A 19,275-nucleotide genomic window follows, 5' to 3' on the forward strand; every position below is an offset into this window, starting at 1 on the left:
ATATGGATAAATGTAGGGATGCACGATATATCGGCGGCCATAACGTTATCAGCCGATAAATGCTATTTTTAAAATGATCGTTATCGATCCGTTGTCTAAATTAGGCTGATATATTTAGGCCAATAAATTACGTAATTGTACAGAACTGCCTGCCTCGCGCATGCGTGGGAGGACCATGTTCAGAGTCAGACTTGTCCATGTGAACTCTCTTCACACGGTTTATTTCATAAAAGTCCATCCTTTCTTCATGTGGTATTGCTGTGCATTAATAACTCAGTAAGTAACCATGTTCCTCATCATTGTAGATATGTTTGATTGAGGGTCATTGTGTATTTTGGTTTAAATCACCTCAGGAAAATTTTTTTACATGTGTAAACGAAACAGCAGCGATACACCCATGCTAAACTACTCGCTGGGCTGTTTGTAATCTAATATGATTATTTGTTATTATCAACGCGTTGCTTGCCATGTGTTGTTGATATAAGATTGTATTCAGTTTGATCGAAATATTCATATCGATTATAAGGGCTGTCACCGCGCACACACACACACACACTCAGAGCCGGCGTGTCCATAGAGGCGACCAACTAGGGTGGAAGAAAAGAGAAGGCACCGTCCGCGACACCAGCCCGGACCTTTGCTGTATAAAAATATACCATTTGGAAATATTTATAATTATTGGCCTACATATATCGGCCTCCAAGTCTGAAGAGTTATCGGTTATCGGTATCGGCCAAAAAAATCCATATCCGTGCATCCCTAGATAAATGTGTGTAGCCTGACTGTACCTCCTGACAGTACTGCAGCACTCCTTCTTTGGTTCCAACGCAGGTTTTAGATCCAGAAGGGTCTGGTTCCCAGCGGCCAGTCTGGATGTTGATGTGCATGTTGAGTTTGCCACAGAACATGGCAACCTGGGGCTCCGCGACGGCAAATCCGGTTCCTGCATTTGCTGCCAGCGCCTGGAAGAAAAGCAAGAGAATTAGACTGGAAGTTAATGGAGATTCTTATTACATGCCAATAAAAGTCGAGCAGGTTCAGACTTGTCAAACACACTCATGTGGTCCTAAATGTCAAGCTGGAATACTCTTATAATCATATGACCAAGACCAGCACGTGTGCAGTGGGTAGCACAATCACCTCACAGCATGAAGTTCACTGGTTTGAGCCCCGGCTGGGTCAGTTGGCATTTCTGTGTGGAGTTTGCATGTTCTCCCCATTTATTCAAATTCTGCATCTGAATACTGTTTGATTCCCCTCAAAAAATCATAAAACACAGTTTATTTCACTGTTATCTTTGGTTTTATTTAGCTAATTTTTGACATTTAATGAACGATTTACTTCCCTAGAGAATCATATCAGTTCGATTCCTGTTTTTGCTTGTGCTGCATTCTGCATATGTGCAACAAATAAATAAATAAAGACATGCCCACAAAACAATCCTCTGCATCTAAAAAAAAAAAAACAAGATGCCATCTGTCTTTTCTCATAAAGAAATATGCCATTAAAGTCAGCAGAAAAAACATAATGAGGACAAATTCAAGCAGACAGTCTCTCCAAGGACATTTTCTTTGTGCTCTGGGGTCACTGTTGACCCTATCAAATACATTTTAACTTGATTTGGCTATGTTTAATACACAGCACCGAGAGTCTGCGAGTCTGAAGCATGCATGCTCACGGAAAGGGTTATATGTCTTCATTTCAGTCTTTAATAAGTCAAAAATATCTTCCTTTGTGTTTTTACAGGTTTGGAATGAAATGAGGGTAGAGGGAAAGTAATTATTGAGAATTTTTATTTTTTGAGTAAACCGTAAACTTTAAAGTCCACATGAACTGGAAGCTGCAAACGTTTGTTTTTTTAGTATTGTGAGAAACAGAATATTAAATGAGAAAACAGTGGGCGTGGCTTGTTTTTTCTACTGCAAGCTGATTGGATGCAGTAAAGTAGGCATTTTATATAGAAAGATCTGGAAAGAATTTGGGGGGAGGAGTTGTTTACCTCAAAACTAGCCACGTGAGCTGACAAAAATCAACATGGTTAGTTTTGACTCTGTATTTCTGCAAATGTCATAATGTCAAATTTAAGACCTTTTTAAGAACATTAAGTATTAAATTTAAGACCTATATCACAATATCAAAAACACGCATACGCAAAGAGAAAATGAAAAAAAAAGAAATCACTAAATTAGTGGCAAATAAATGTATTCAGCATAAACAGTATGGAAGACAGGTTAGATGCACCATTTAACTACAGAAAAAAAAAAACAAACAAACATTTTAAGGCTAATTTATACTATATATGCATCGCGCATCTTCGCTGACTGCACGCGCACCTTAAGCGGACGAGGCTCTTTAAAACGACAGAGACGATCAAACGAAAGCCACCGTAAAATCAGACGGATAAACACAGAAGTAGGAAGTTTCCGGAACTACGTCATTTTATTAATATCGTTCAATATTTTTAAACCAATTATTTTATCATTTATTTTAATGATTATAAAGATTTTTATAACCATACAAGATTTTTTATTCTTCACTTACTTTTGGTCATTTCTCAGATAGTTCTACCTATTAAAAGTTAAATATTAATGACTACAGAACATGGGTCGCTCTACAATTATATTATATAATATATTATATAATACATATTAAATATATTATAAATATATTTATAATAGAAAGAATAAAAGCAAAAAAAAAAAAAAAGTACACTTGCTAAAAAAGACTTTTTTTTTTTTTGCCCACTCAACAATTCACACATTACTGGCTGGTTAGTTTCTGTCCTCTACTTATAGGCTAAAGAGGCAGTAATGGTCCAACATTCTTGACCATAATCACCAATAAAGCCTAAAAAAACAGGGCATCAGCATATTGTAAAATGATGGGTTCCAATATTCTTTTCCAGTTATCAACTCTTGCCGTGTCCTCTTTTGGCTTTAACAAGCTTATCCCTCAGATTTTTCCAAACTTTCTAACAAAAATCTTCTTCCTTTCCCACTGCTGTTGCAATTTCTAGCTAAGAATTATTGTTATCTGGTTTTCCCTATGATCACGCATGGATGCAGCATAAAGGTGTCTGTACAGTCGTACTGTTTCAGACAAAATCTTTTCAAAGTGTTTCATATTCAACTCAAACGAAATGCCGCGGGAACTGTTCGCTAGAGTCTCGAAAAAATGTCCTGCAGTCCGCCAGACAAAATCATGTTGCGCGCACCCGAAGCGAGCCTCCACCTCCACAGTCACATTCATCGCACGCACTGAGTTCAATACAGAAAGCTAATTGGCTATTGTAGGTTGGTCTCATTTGTAGATGTAATACCGTAAATTACATCTGGACTAGTGAAGTAAAGAACTACAACACCACGAAAACCAAGCAACAACAACAAAAAAAGAATTGAAATGAGCATTAGATGTAGCGTTACATGGACATCAGAAAAATAAGACTTGTGCAAAAATATTTATGACCTAGAACAGCGCATTTAAGACTTTAAGGCCTAAAATTTACATTTTTAAGTTATAGACTTAAGACTATTTAAGACCCCGTGGAAACCCTGTGACTTCATGTGTACTTTAAGGTCACACAGAAGGCAGGAAAATACGAGAGGATTTTAGAAACAGCCCAAATTGTGATTCGATAACTCAAATAAAATCCCCAACTGCAGAGAAATGAGTGATGTTTCCCTTCTTCTCCGTCCTTCCTGTAGACCGTCTCGTTTACAGAAACGTGTTCTTCCCTTTTTCCTGAAACAGGAAGCAGCTCCGCCCAGCCTGTCATTAAAGCTCCGCACAAACATTTCTCCAGTGCGATCAAAGTGAAGACTCATTCCCAGTAACTGCAAGATTACACTACGAAGATGCAAACAATCATGTGGTGATTATAGAGGCATGTGTTATAGCCAAACTACCAGACAGACAGAGCACGAAGAGCTGCGGGAGGTCGGGTCAGGGCCCAGACATGCTGATCTGTGAGTAACGTGTCCCAACAATGCAATCAAATCCTTTTATTTACAATATCTCCACAAAAACACACATGTAGAGTTGAAGTCAATGTTATTAGTCCTCCTGAATTATTAGCCCTCCTGTATATTTTCCCCAATTTCTGTCTAACGGACAGAAGACATTTCTAAACATAATAAATTTAATAACAGATTTATTTTATCTTTGACATGATGACAGTAAATAATATTTTACCAGGTATTTTTAGGACACTTCTATACAGCTTAAAGTGACATTTAAAGAGCCCCTATTATGGGTTTTTCATGCAGTGTGTAACAGCTCTAGGTAAACGAAAACATCCAGCTGAGGTTTAAATCTGAAAGTGCAGGGTGTTTAAATCTACTGATTCTTTAACGAAATAATCGATTCAGCGAATAAATGAATCAAGTTGGGTTCGGATGTTTTCTTTGTATGTGTCGACGTCGATATGGTACATCACCAAATATGTAGTTCCATATCCGGGAAAATGTAAACATGCATTTGACAACAGACATTAGCACAGCGCTGAGGATCACAGGACTGATCGTGACGTGAAGATGACGATCAACTGCATTGCTTTATTGCATTCCGGCATTGTGCTCTCGCATACTCTCTGGCTGCTACTTCATAGCCGTGATGGGTTTTTTCCTCTGTCTCGTGCTGAACGCAGTCGACCAAACACAACAGACTGGGTCATCGGACCAATCAGAGCAGATTAACTTCGCGCTAGGGAGGGGTTTGGGAACAAATAGTTCGCTGAATGAATCATACGGGAGTCGTTGGAATAATTAGGTCAAAATAAATGCCTATTATAAGACAATGAAAGTGTTTTTTGACCTTGCATGCAAATCTGCATGTTGTTGGAGACCCCCAAAACTAAAAGTATGACCATTTATTAAGCAAAATAGGGGCTCTTTAAAGGTTTAACTAGGTTAATTAGGCAAGTCATTGTATAATGATGGTTTGTTCAATAAAACTTGACTTGAAAAAGAGCAAACAGACAATTTTTGGTGGGAAAAAGATGGTCATTCACTTTAACTTCTTGCAATGGCTGCACAGTCAATCTAAATGAAATCATGTGTAAGGGCACATTTTTTCATATATTTTGGTCTTGTGTTTACATCCAACCATTTTAGGGAGGGGTTCATTCTGCAAACCAGGAGAGAATTGGAAAACATTTTATTTTCTCCCCCTTACTTTTTCTGTTGAATGACATTCCTGAAGACTCTTTTGACTCAGAGCTCAAACCTGTTTACAACTCTTACATTTCTGGCTAAGAAGTGTATATTACTAAAATTGTCTACTTCTCAAATTCCAACTATTTCCATGTGGATTGCTTTAGTTGTCTTTCGTCCTTTGGAAAAATTAACTTATGACCTCAACCACAAACTCAGGAGACTTTGGAAATCTCTTTAATCCTTTCTACATAAACTCTGAAATTTATATTTTAAGAGTTTCGGCTTCTTTTGTTTTATTTTAATAATCTTTATTATTATTTTATTATTATTATTATTATTATTATTATTATTATTACTATTTTAAACGTACATTTGTATTTTTTTATTTAATTTGCAGAGCTTGTGGATGGTTTGTTTGTTTGTCCGATTGTCTTTGTTGTTTATTTGAACATCCTTAAAAAATAAATAAATAAATAAATAAATAAATAAATAAATAAAAGAAAAGCATGGTGTGTTCAGGTGTAAAGGTCCTCCAAAAGCCAGAGGGCGCTCCTGCACAGAAACTCTAAAAGATGAAGAAACTCAAAAAATCCCAAAAGCAATTATTCAATAGACAGAAGATTTAACTGCTTTTGTTTAGGCATGGAAAAGGAAAAGGTAGAAAAGTCAAGGTTTTAAAATGGTCAAATGTTTCTGCTATACCATTCCTAAGGTATGAGTACATTTTTTTATTTATTTACATTTTTTTTTTTGTTAGTTTTTTTAAAGACATCAGTATCTCCAGCAGAAAAGATCTCCAAATATACCATTTTAAATTGTTAAAAAAAAAAACATCTGTGTTTTTGAAGCTAATGAAGATAGCAGAAGTCAATAATTCATTTGATTTTGTAAACGTTTCCCAAATTAACGTATAATGTGTTAAAAAAAAAGGCTTAGTTTTTTACCCAGACATTTAAAAAAAACTTTTAAAAATATTACAGCAGTGAGCACAATATCGTGTAAGCGAGATAGTTTTATCCAAGGTTATCATAGCGTCAGAATCTTTTACCTGCCCATGCCTACTTTCGTTGATTCAATTCGATTAACAATCACACATCTATGGAACCCAAAAGACTGATCAAAGTGTACTTCTATTTTTTCCTAGTAGAAAATCCAGTTTCATTTTTTAAAAAGTGTGTTTGATTTTGGAAATAAAATATGTTGTTTAAATGCAGTATAATTAAGCTAAACGGATGTGTTTATTAGCAGTGTATTCACCCTGAACACAACACTTCACCTGACAGATGACTCTGCCAAATCGCTATAAACCCTCATTGTGCAAAACTATCACAGAAGTGGATTATAATAATGGGAACATTACTCTCAGCCAACGATTTGAAGTCTGACAGTAATAGGTTTGATTTTTTCTGAAGGCACTGAACTTATTACAGAATAGGCACATTGAAGGCTGGTGACGCTTCAGAAGTCGTGATTTCTAAGAGGTGAAACTCTTTTAGGCCTCTACATTCATGATTTATGATACAAGCCTTTTTAAAAGTATATTTTAAAAATCGGTTGAGCAATTTTGACTGGTTAAAATATCCATATTGGAATTTAAAATCTGTCATCTCGCTAAAAATGTTCTGCTATACTAATGTATGAACATGTAGCTAAAATTGTGATTCATTTCTGACAAAAAAAAAGATTAAAAAAGTCAAATTTGAATAATATAAAACCGTATATATGCTATATATGACAAGAAAACAACAAAGCTAAAAAAAGTACTTCTACACACACTTCTTTTAAATAATAGTATTATTATTACAAATACATTCTTAAAAAAGAATTTAAAATACTAAAACTAGTTCTAAAAGAATACAATTTTGTTCATTAGTTACACACACACACACACACACACATTATATATATACACACACACACACACACACACACACACACACACACACACAAACACTGTATACATACACACACACAAACACACACCCACCCACACAAATAGACATACACACACACATACACATATATATATATATAGTCGAAGTCAGAATTATTAGCCCCCCTTTGAATTTATTATTTTTTTATATTTCCCAAATGATGTATAACAAAGCAAAGAAATATTCTCAGTATGTCTGATAATATTTTTTCTTCTAGAAAAAATTCTTATTTGTCTTATTTCGGCTAGACCAAAAGCAGTTTTTTTTAATTTTTAAGAACCATTTTAAGATCAAAATTATTAGCCCCTTTAAGCTAACTTTTTTTTCTTTGATAGTCTGCAGAACAAAACATCGTCATACAATAACGTGCCTAATTACCTTAACCTGCCTACTTAAATTAATTAACCAAGTTAAGCCTTTAAATGTCAGTTTAAGCTGTATAGAAGTGCCTTGTACTGTCATCATGGCAAAGATGAAATAAATCAGTTATTAGAAATGACTTATTAAAACTATTATGTTCAGAAATGTGCTGAAAAAAATCTTCTCTCCATTAAACAGAAATTTGGGAAAAAAATAAACAGGGGGGCGAATAATTCTGACTTCAGATATGTGTATATATATATATATATATATATATATATATATATGTGTGTGTGTGTGTGTGTGTGTGTGTGTGTGTGTGTGTGTGTGTGTACAGCAACAAGCAGAGGACACTCTACAGTTTGACAAATGCTGCTGTTGGGCAACAATGTACTCTTAAGGCTGTTTTAGGTGAGAATGTAGTTGTTTAGATGGCTAATATGCAGTTTATTTATAAGGATAGTAGCTATTTTAAAATATTTATAATTTCTGAGAGACAGCTCGTCAATGGCTATTAGCCTGTCTTTGAGCAAAGACGATTGATGATGATCATCCACAAAATGTCGACAGAGACCGGATAATAAACCCTTAGATGAGGAAAAAAATACAACGTAATTTTAAATTACAGTTGATCAAATTATTAGAAATCTGGTACGTGATATTCTATGTCGATCTCTCTCTTTTGTATTTTGTAGTGCTGTATTTATACCATAGTAATATTGTGATCTCCCGATTGCAACTGAGAAATCTTTGTAGCCTTATAATATTAAATTGGCAGTAAAATCAACTGTTTTGTCATCACTTCAGACATTACGCTAGAGAATCATTCAAACACTAGCTCTGTGTGATAATAAAAGTGATGTTGGTGAAGTAGCAACGGCTTCTGCTGTTCTTGCATCACCCGCTGATGTGAATAAATGGCGGAAGAAAGTAGTTCCTCATACAAAAGGGTTTATGAGACTCTCTGTTTGATTTTTATATATATATATATATATATATATATATATATATATATATATATATATATATATATATATATATATATATATATATATAAAGCCTTCTAACTGTTGTACAAACGCAATATCACACTCGAAGCAGCGCGATGTGGCTGTATATCGTCACTAGTGGGACACTAAGCAGCGCACAACGCACACCTCACACCAGTGCCAATATACAGGCACAATCGCACTGCTACTCATGTGATATTGCTCATATATATATATATATATATATATATATATATATATATATATATATATATATATATATATATATATATATATATATATATAAACACATACATACATACACGCACACACACCTTTATGAATAATTTTATGACTACAACAAATAAATTCTGAAAAATACTAAAAACTAATTCTAAAAAAACCTATAATTTTTTTATTTGTTTTTCATTGATTATTTTAATAATGTTTATATCTGTATTTGTGCGTATTTAAGTTTTCAACTAATTATATATTTACATTGTTATATCTCCAAATACAATTATTTACATAAAAATATGGTTACATTTAAAAATATATATTAAAGTTACAAAAAAGAACACATGCTTCAAACAAGCATACGTACATTTATGCAATTTAAATAATAAATACAGATATTTTTTAAAAAGTATATAAATATTAAATCATCACTATTTAAAATGCATCATTCCTTAAAATATCTGACCTAATTTAACAACATTTTTTATCAATCTCTGCATGACTTCGCAACCATCCTAACCCTGCCTATGTTTCCTTTTCTCTCCTCAGCATTTCTTATTCTCCTTTAGTAAACATCAGCCTGTGGCACAGTTGTAATGTTATGGCAGCCGAACACTGAAACGAGAAAGTACAGGGAGAAATGAAAGAGAAAGAGAGACGGATAAAGAATAGCGGATGGCCGGGCTGCCTGTTTACGCCAGGAGGCAGAAACACAGAGCAGAAGATCAGACAGAAGGCGATGCAGGAGATGCAGAGAAGAGGCCAGAAACAATGACCAGTGTTAGCACAAATCCTACTGCTTTAAGTGCAAGAGCAGCAGGAAGTGGAAGCCGGAGAGTGGCAGTGCATTTCAACAGCACTTAAACTCTGACACACACACCACACACACACACACACACACACACACACACACACACATGCTGCAAGTGGACGAGGCCTCAAGGGAAGAATCCGAATCAGTGCAAAAGCAAATGTACCCATGCGTGCTTTCATGCCGAATGTGCCGAGAGCTGGCCGATAAAACCATAACAATATTTATCTGAAATTTTATTTCCCTCAACAACAACAAAAAAAAGAGATAGCATTTTCAACAAATGGTTGATAATTTTTTATTTGCCCTGGCCCATTCAGTATTTTTTTTATAAATAAAGAAAATAATTAAATAATCAAATAATTAAATAAATAAATAAATAAATGTAGTAGTTCATAATAATTAATTTGATATTAATTTAAAATTCAATATTGAAGGAAGGACTAGTTTATAAGCATTTAAAACGACCTAAACGAAGTGATCAGTCAGTAATAATAACTTAACTTATCTAAATATGGATTTTCCTCACAAAAAAAAACATATAATTTTCAATAAATGCTTTTTTTTTTATTTACTTGCCTTGGCAGTATTATTACTGACTCATTCAGTATTTTTAAATAAATAAAAAGTAAATATAAAAATTAAATATATTAGTAGTATTGTTGTCGTTTATAATACTAATACCATTTTTATAGAAATATTATATATTATTAATGTTATACTATAAAAATATTAAATACATTTTTAAAATAAATATCAAATATTAAAATGTATTTAAAGCTTTAAAAAGTAAATATATTTTCAATAAATGTTTGATAATTTGTTTACTAGCCCTGGCACTATTATTATTGGCCCATTCAGTATTTTTAAATAAATTACATATTAAATATAAAAATTAAATCTATTAGTAGTAATAGTTGTTAGGGCTGCTAGATTAGGGGGAAAAAAATCAATCCAATTATTTTGGTTTTACTTGTAATCAAGATTATTCAAAATGATATATAGTTGAAGTCAAAATTATTCACCTTCCTGTGAGATTTTTATATATATATATATATATATATATATATATATATATATATATATATATATATATATATATATATATTTCCCAAATGACGTTTAACAGAGCAAGGACATTTTCACAGTATGTCTGATAATATTTTTTCCTCTTGAGAAAGTCTTATTTGTTTTATTTTGGCTAGAAAATATATTTTAAAACCTATATAAAGGTCAATATTATTAGCCCCCTAAAGCAATATTTATTTTGGATTGTCTACAGAACATACCATTGTTATACAATAACTTGCCTAATTAGCTGCTTCAGTCCAACATCTACATTATCAGGATGATGAAGATGACGCCAGAGTGGACATTTTAGCAAAACAATGATCCAAAACACAGCCAAGGAAACTCTCAAATGCTTTCAGAGAAAGAAAATCAATCTGTAGAATGGCCCAGCCAATCACCGGACTTGAATCCAATAAAGAATACAAAGTTAAGATCAGATTTGACAGACGAGACCCACAGAACCATCAAGCTTTCTTGAAGTCTGTTAAAATCTCACACCAGAGCAATGCATGAGACTTCATCCTCCATATGAGAGGCGTCTTTAAGCTGTCTTCACCAAAAAAGCCTTTTAAATAAAGTATTAAATTCATTTCAGAAGCTCAGTACTTTCTCCTTGTGCCATAACATTGTTCTTACACACAACTCATTTTCAGCGTCATTTTATTTTTCTGTAAGTTTCGTTTGAACACAACCAAAATCTAATTCAAATCCATGTCAACAGCTCCTTGAGAACTATTATTCCCTGGAAAAACTTGATGTGATCAATACTTATTTCCCCCCCTGTACCTATCATCCAACTCAAACTAAGGGCACAACATTTACCTTCGCCTCACAAAACCACTGTAAGAGGAAGCAGACAGTGGGCCTGTGCTGTGCTGGAATGAAACACAGGGACGTTAATGAGAGAGAGCGAGAGATTTGGAAATTGGCATCAAGAGTGGACAAACACGAACAACAGAGACCTTGTGTGGAAATGAGTCTCTCATTCCAGTGAACCTGACCTCATTCAGCACAAGCACACACACAGTCAGCTAGTTTCGACTCTTCTCTTCCTCTGTTACATTTGCGTACAGACACACACAGTTTGACAGCAAGTCCTGCCGGCTCTGTGTGTAAATGTGGCGGCGATGGAGACGAGTTTCCTGCTGTTAGAATCACACAGACCTGAGAAAACACTCCCTGTCCTACCAGATCCTACACAACCACATGTTAAATATCACCGCAAAGAGAAAGACTACAGTGTGTCTGCCATGATACGTCTCCGTCTGCTATCATATTTGTATTTTGAAGACTTGTCATTATTAACTGGGTCTTTTTATCATTCAATTTTCATTCATTTATTATATTTTATAATTGCAATGCATTTAAAAGGAGAAAAGTCTATGCATACATATTGTTCATGATAATATATTTACACAAACACACACATGTATTTAGTGTTTTATATATTTGTATTACCTTCGGTATCGATTGTTTAGCTTTTTTCACTTTTTTTTATAAAATTAGATTTTAAACATTAATTTATTCTCACACGCTTAGGTTTACTTGGTATTTATTTATTCATTTAGGATTTCTCACAAACAAGGTTAATATTAAACATATACAAAATTATATGTTAAATACTGCATACAATTAATAGTACATTTAAATGTTTACATATTTATATTTTCATATTCAAGTTTTATTTTCTTGTTGCTCGGGATATATTTTAGATCTGTGAGAATATAATAATAATAATAATAATAATAATAATAATAATAATAACAACAATAATAATAATAATAATAATAATAATATTAATGATGACATTTATTTGTGTCAGGTATTTTAAAAATATTTTTATTTTTTAGCAGTTTACCATCGGTAGTATTTAATTAATATTTCTCACATTCAAATGTAATGGTAAACATATACAAAAAATATTCATAAAACACTGCATGAGATTAATAGTCAATTTATTCAAGTATAAAATACATTTTTATAATGAATAAAAAAATACAATTTGCAATAATAATATACATTTATTTATTTTTAAAAGTTGCTTCATTGTACCTAAACTTTTAAAAAAAAAAAAAGTTTTTTTTCAATATATTTGTTTACATTTTTTATATTTTTTAAATAATATCTTACCTTGATATTTCTTTTATCCTATAAGAAGTTAACAGACTGCCTTTAGCCATGAATGTATTCTCGATATAGTACACAGTAGTTGCTTGTTAATTCTTATATCCAAATGCTTAGATCAGATACCAAAAGTGAACAACAAACAGCACTAATATACACTCACACATAAAAAAATAGTTGACGAAACTTAAAATTGTAAAGCAACACGCTGCAGTTGTTAAAGTTGATTCATCTTAAAATTAAGGCAACTTGCTGCAGTTTTTTTAAGTTAATGTAACTTAAAATTTTAAGGCAACTTGCTGCAGTTGATTAAGTTAATTTAACTTAAAAATGTACGGCAACTTTCTGCAATTGATAAAGTTGACTCAACTTAAAGTTGTAAGGTAACTTGCTGCAGTTGATCAAGTTGATCACTAAAATTAAAGTAACTTGCTGCAGATTTTTAAGTTAATTCAACTTAAAACTAAGGCAACCTGCTATAGTTTAAGTTCAATCAACTTAAAACTGTAAGGCAACTTGCTGCAGTTTTTAAGCGGATTCCACTTAAAACTGTAAGGCAATCCCCTGGAGTTTAAGTTGAATCAACACAAAACTGTCAGACACCTTGCTGAATATTTTTTTAAGTTCAGTCAACTTATAACTGTAAGACAACCTGCTGGAGTTAAGTTGAATCAAGACTTTAAGACACTTCACTCAAGTTTAAGTTTATCCAACTTAAAACTGTAAGGCAGCTTAGTTGAAAAAAAATCTGTGAAGCAAGTTGCCTTACAATTTTAAGTCATCTTTGTTTCATTACATCACATACACTGTACTAGAATATTATTACATAATTATTAAATATATTATTAATGAAAAATAATAATTAAATGTTTAACCCATGTCTAATCTCAAATGCTCAGACAATAATTCATCTTAAAAAGAAAATTGATACAATACTGGTGTCAGGAATGCAAGTCCAGAGACTTTATAGTGAACACCATGACTTTGTAAAAGATTCACTTAAAGATATAATAATTAAACAACTGCCTATAAATTGCTAGTAAGCTAATCATTCTCAATTCAAACGAGTCAAGGTTTAGACCTAAGTATAGAGCTCTGGCATTATATTTCATTTTATTAGCATCATGAGTGACCTCACGGACCTGAATGAAGAGCTATTTAAAGCTACAGTACACACACACGCACGCACACGATCATGTTATAAATGTTGCCGCCTGATGTTTGGAAACACCCACATGTCCCCTTGTGTTTGTGTGGCCTCTGGTTTTCTATTTTAAACTTTGAGTAAACCACCTAAACCTGAGCTAACACCTCAGCCCGGACAGAAACACAAACACACTCTTCATCACAGTCTAATTCAACTTTTACAATGTCTGTCCATCTGTGATCCGCTCTTGCCTGTAAAATGTCTGGACACTGAAGGGTGACGAGAAGCAGACCAAACACACCGGTCCAATTCACACAGCACAAACTGCAAATTACTGACACACTGTGCTTCTGAAACCACACACACACACACACACACCTGTTTTGAGACTATTATGGCGAGACTGCAGATATAAAAATACGCAACTTGGCTATTTTTAGATGAATAACCAAACCTCGAGTCTGGGTGGAAATTCTGTGCAAGCGTCAACCAAAAACAAAAACACAGAAAATGGAGAGATGAACATTTAGGGTTGGGCAGGATGACTGTAAATAAAGTCTGAGTGTAAAAATGTGTCAACAGGTAGAGATTTGGCAACACCTCATAATAAGGTTCTATTGAACATCCACAGATGGGAATTTCCATAGTAGAAAAACTATTACTATGGAAGTGAATAATTAGGGGTTTCCAACAGTCTTCAGTGTATCTTCTTTTGCATTGACTGAACAGAAACTACTCAAACTGGTTTGAAACAAGTCAAGGGTGAGAAAATGATGACAATTTTAATTTTCGGGTGAACTATCCCTATGATGACAAATTGGAATATTTTTGGTTTTATAAATAATTACCTGCACAGTTTTGTTGTATAACTTGTGGGTTATAGTGTGGTTATTTAATCAATTTTGGATTGTTTGGATATATATATATATATATATATATATATATATATATATATATATATATTCCATTTGCAGTTATTTTCTTTTTTACTTGTTTGTTTAACTGTCACAAAAATCTGATAAATACACCTTAAAAATAATTAAATTAAATTTAAATATTTTCATAATTTATTTAGTTACTTATTTTTTTACTTGAACCTAATGGTACATTTTGAAATTTAAAGTAACTAGGAAAAATACTTTCATCACCAAGTCTTTTTGGGCCCTCATTTATATAATAAAACATAACTAACTAACTAACTAACTATCTAACTAACAAATAAATAAATACATTTTAAAAATTTCAATTTTTATTAATTTAATAAAAATGAAAAAATAGTTAAATATAAAATTAAATTTAAAACAAAAAAATTTACAACTATGTTTTTAAACAATATTGTCAGACACAAAGTTTAATTTGAATAACTTTTACATTTTAAAATTTAAAGTAATTAATGAAAATACTTTTTTTTACTTGTGTGTATATATATATATATATATATATATATATATATATATATATATATATATATATATATACACACACACACACACACACACACACACACACATAATATAATAATAATAATAATAATAATAATAAAACAACTAATTAACTAACTACTGCAAATAAAGAAATTAAAATAAATTTAAAAAATTAAAAATTACTAATATTTTTTTAATAAAAAATAAGTATCTTGGGTTCATTTTTTAAATTAAATAACAGGATTCAATTTAACCCAATGTTTGGGTTAGTCCATATTTCACCCAATTTGGGGTTTTGAGTATAGGCAGAGCTACTTCATCACCCTTACGCATGAAAATAACATAAAAACATGAAGTAATGCAAAAATACCGGACACGTTTTAGCCAAGTCACATCAAAGAAGAAAGAACTTGTTGTAAAAAAATGACAAAATCATCATCATTACCTGACTGCATTAACCAAAAATATACAGATTACCACCTGCTTGTTTAGTATAAAAACATTTTAGGTGGATTTTCAGAAAAAAATAAGCATATCACAATATCACAATAGCACTATTGTACTCGTATTGTGATAAAATGTCGGTCACACCACCTCCACCCCTAATGAAAATCCATTCCGGCTCGGGATTTCCCAGAATGCATTTCTCCGCATGTGTGCGTGTGACCCTGGGAAGGAATGTCAAACAGTGGTTTAGAGCATTTAATCCACCGCCCTCATGGAAGCATTACAGATCAGGAAGTTGACAGACAGCACAGACCCAAACCAAAAACATTTGCCTATTCGCTTTGAATATGTCCTTTCCCCACAGGTTTAGCAGTCTGTTGTTCAAGTCTTCCTGACCTTTACATCATGGATAGTTCCACATCTCGAAGCAAACAGAAATGACTTCCTCTTCCTACGCAAATTTGAGAAACACAAAGGTGAGTGGAGCATCGTGACTATCCCGTTGTGACCCTCTGACGTCATAAAGGCAGAAATCCAAAATCTCCTTCTGTCTTTCTTTAGGTGTTCAACATTCATTCATTTTCTTTTCGGCTTAGTCCCTTTATTAATCAGGGGTCGCCACAGCGGAATGAACCGCCAACTTATCCAGCAAGTTTTTACTCAGCGGATTCCCTTCCAGTTGCAACCCCTCTCTGGGAAACATCCACACACACATTCACACACACACACTACGGACAGTTTAGCCTACCCAATTCACCTGTACCGCATGTCTTTGGACTGTAGGGGAAAACAGAGCACCCGGAGAAAAACCAAACCCGAACGTAGGGAGAACATGCCAACTCAACAGTGAACTTGTTGCTGTGAGGTGACAGCACTACCTACTGCGCCACAGTGTCGCCGGTGTTTAACATGTACACTGTAAAAAGCAAAAGCTGTTCTCACTACTAAAATTAAGTGCAGTTAACTTATCATGAATACACTATTTAAACAGGTAATTCTAACTTTTTAGCACATTAAATTGGTAAACTAAATAGATTCAAGTAATCGTGACTTACAATAAAATTGCATTTACAACTTTTGAGTGGTCATGTGTCAAAACGCATGTTAATGATAGAGAATGGCGATGAGGAAACTGAGGAAACAGGTGGAAGAATTAAAACTTAAGCATAAACAGACAAACGCATAATAAATCTGAGAGCTTTTTAAAATCTTTGATGTTCAAAATGTTGAAATATATTAATATTAATAAATGTAATAATATTTAGATGATTATATAATAAATGCAATTATAAACATATTAATAGAATAATAATAAATAAAATGATATTAATATAATAAATAAATTAATGAATAAATAAATAAATAAATAAATAAATAAAAATTTTATGAATATTTTTTCTTTATTATTAGGTTTTATAATTTTTTTTGGGGGGGGGGGGTTCAACTTTATTTTGGATAGGAAAGTACAGAGAATTGACAGGAAAGCATTGGGAGCAGAGAGAGGAAGATCAGCAAAGATCGAACTCGGGTCGCCTTGAGCACCAGAGTGCATATGTCGACGCACCAACCACTACACCACTGCAATGTGTGTATTTCTCTATCATTAATAATATTATTATTATTATTACAATAAACCTTGGTTGAAAATTACTTGTTATAAAGTGTTTTATTGTTTTTTTTTGGCAGTTCGCGGATGCTATATAATACAATAAAACGTTGTAGAAGTGTAGGTAATGGTTTTTAGGACGGCACGGTGGCACAGTGGGTAGCGCTGTCACCTCAGGTTCGAGCTACAGCTGGTTTGAGCTATAGCTGGGTCAGTTGGCATTTCTGTGTGGATGTTCTCCTCGTGTTGGCGTGGGTTTCCTCCGGGTGCTCCGGTTTCCTCCACAATCCAAAGACATGCGCTGAAGGTCAATTGAGTAACTATATTGTCTGTAGTGTATGTGTGCATGTCCTGGTCCTCCAGGTAGGGTGCTGAGCTTTGGGTAACATCCCACCTCATAAAAATTAAATGTTACGAAACACCAACATGGTGCAGCAATATCAACTTTGATTTATACCACCCTGGAAGTAAGGTATTGGTTTTTGCCTTTACTTAAATGTCTTAGTTCAGCTTACTTGATAATTTTAAGGCAATCGGTTTCCTGATATTTTCCTAGTAATGTGAACACTAATAAGAAGTTAACAACTAATTATTTTGAGTCAACGGTACTGAAGTTTACTTTAATAAGAAGCTGTAAATAAAAACTGTTTTAAGTTATGCTCACTCAGAATTAATACATTACTTAGAAAAACGGAGAAAACCAATTGCCTTGAAAGTAAGGTCAACTTATTGCATTTTACAGAGTAGAAACGCAATTGGGTCTAAATGTGAGACTACTAAATTCAGCCACATCCAACCAAACAGGCCCGGATTGGCTAATCGGGAGGACCGAGAGAATTCCCAGTGGGCCGGTCCATTTTTTGGCCGCGAGGGCCGGTGTCCCTAGCTCCAGAATCTGTTGATCACACTTTTTAAATTAATTTTTTTATTTACTTGACCACAGCCTTCTTATTCATTATTTTACCGCAGCTCTGCTCTTTTTATATATAAACCAGATATAATGTAAAAGATATAACTCAGATGAGTCACCTTTCAATATACAACCGTTGTGGTCCAGTGGTTAGCACGTTAGATTAAGATGCCGCCGACCCGAGTTTGATCCTCGTCTGAGTATGTCTTTTTTTTTTTTTATTGTTAAGACATATAATACTGTTAGGGTTGTTGAACATTTGAAGATCTAAAGCAGCTGTTTTCTCAAAAAAAAAAGACTTGATAGTGTAATTAGAAACTGAATTGGAAATGACCTTATTTTAATATTGTCAGTCGTGAACTGAGGTGGGCCGGTCTGAGGCTTGAAACTCCAGGGCTGAAAAGGAGTCCCACTCCGGCCTTGCAACCAGAGCTCAACACTCTTTAGTAAAAAGGCTTTCAATGTCAACTTTAGGGATTATCATCAATATCTAGTTCTTGGCGTTAAAAAAAAAGGATCAGTATAACAAAACAAAACAAAACAAAACAAAAAAAAACGTTTTACAAAGGGGGCGGCAAAGTGGCTCAGTAATCACCAGTGTCGCCTCACAGCAAGAAGTTCCTAAATCAAGTAAATGATTACAACACAGAGTCCGAGAAAGTATAAACCACATGTGGAAATTCATTTGCATAAAAGAAAATCAGGGGAAAGTATTGACTCATTTCCAACTCTTGTTTAAATGGTCGACATACACTGAGTAAACCCCCACTACGTTACAATCTTGATGAAAAGGAAGGACATTTCAGAGGATTGTGAAAGTGATCACAGGGACGTATCATTGTGAAAGCAACACTTCTCCAATCTATTCCTCTAAAGCAGTGACTCAGGCTTTAAATCTCTGCTGGAGTGAGACATTATTACTGACCTAAAAGCTGTGAACAAACACCACTAAGCAGAACTCAAGAGAGCGCGAGGAAAATAGTCAACAAACTCCTTTCTCACAAAAAGAAAGTGAGTCAGATCAGTTTTAGCTGACACGAATACAAAGAATCTACACCATCC

The 19,275-nt window shown here is 33.5% G+C and overlaps 1 protein-coding gene across 8 annotated transcripts in view; it reads right to left on the bottom strand.

The window, feature by feature from the left end:
• The window catches only part of aplp2 (amyloid beta (A4) precursor-like protein 2), a 165,027-nt gene that overhangs the window by 90,131 nt on the left and 55,621 nt on the right, over positions 1–19,275 (bottom strand). For all 8 annotated transcript variants that reach the window (XM_073929590.1, XM_068214839.2, XM_073929589.1 and 5 more), the window contains 1 exon segment: positions 789–962. In XM_073929590.1, the coding sequence (XP_073785691.1) occupies positions 789–962 (174 nt within the window).

This window comes from Danio rerio, chromosome 18 (assembly GCF_049306965.1).
Source record: "Danio rerio strain Tuebingen ecotype United States chromosome 18, GRCz12tu, whole genome shotgun sequence".
Taxonomy (NCBI): domain Eukaryota; kingdom Metazoa; phylum Chordata; class Actinopteri; order Cypriniformes; family Danionidae; genus Danio; species Danio rerio.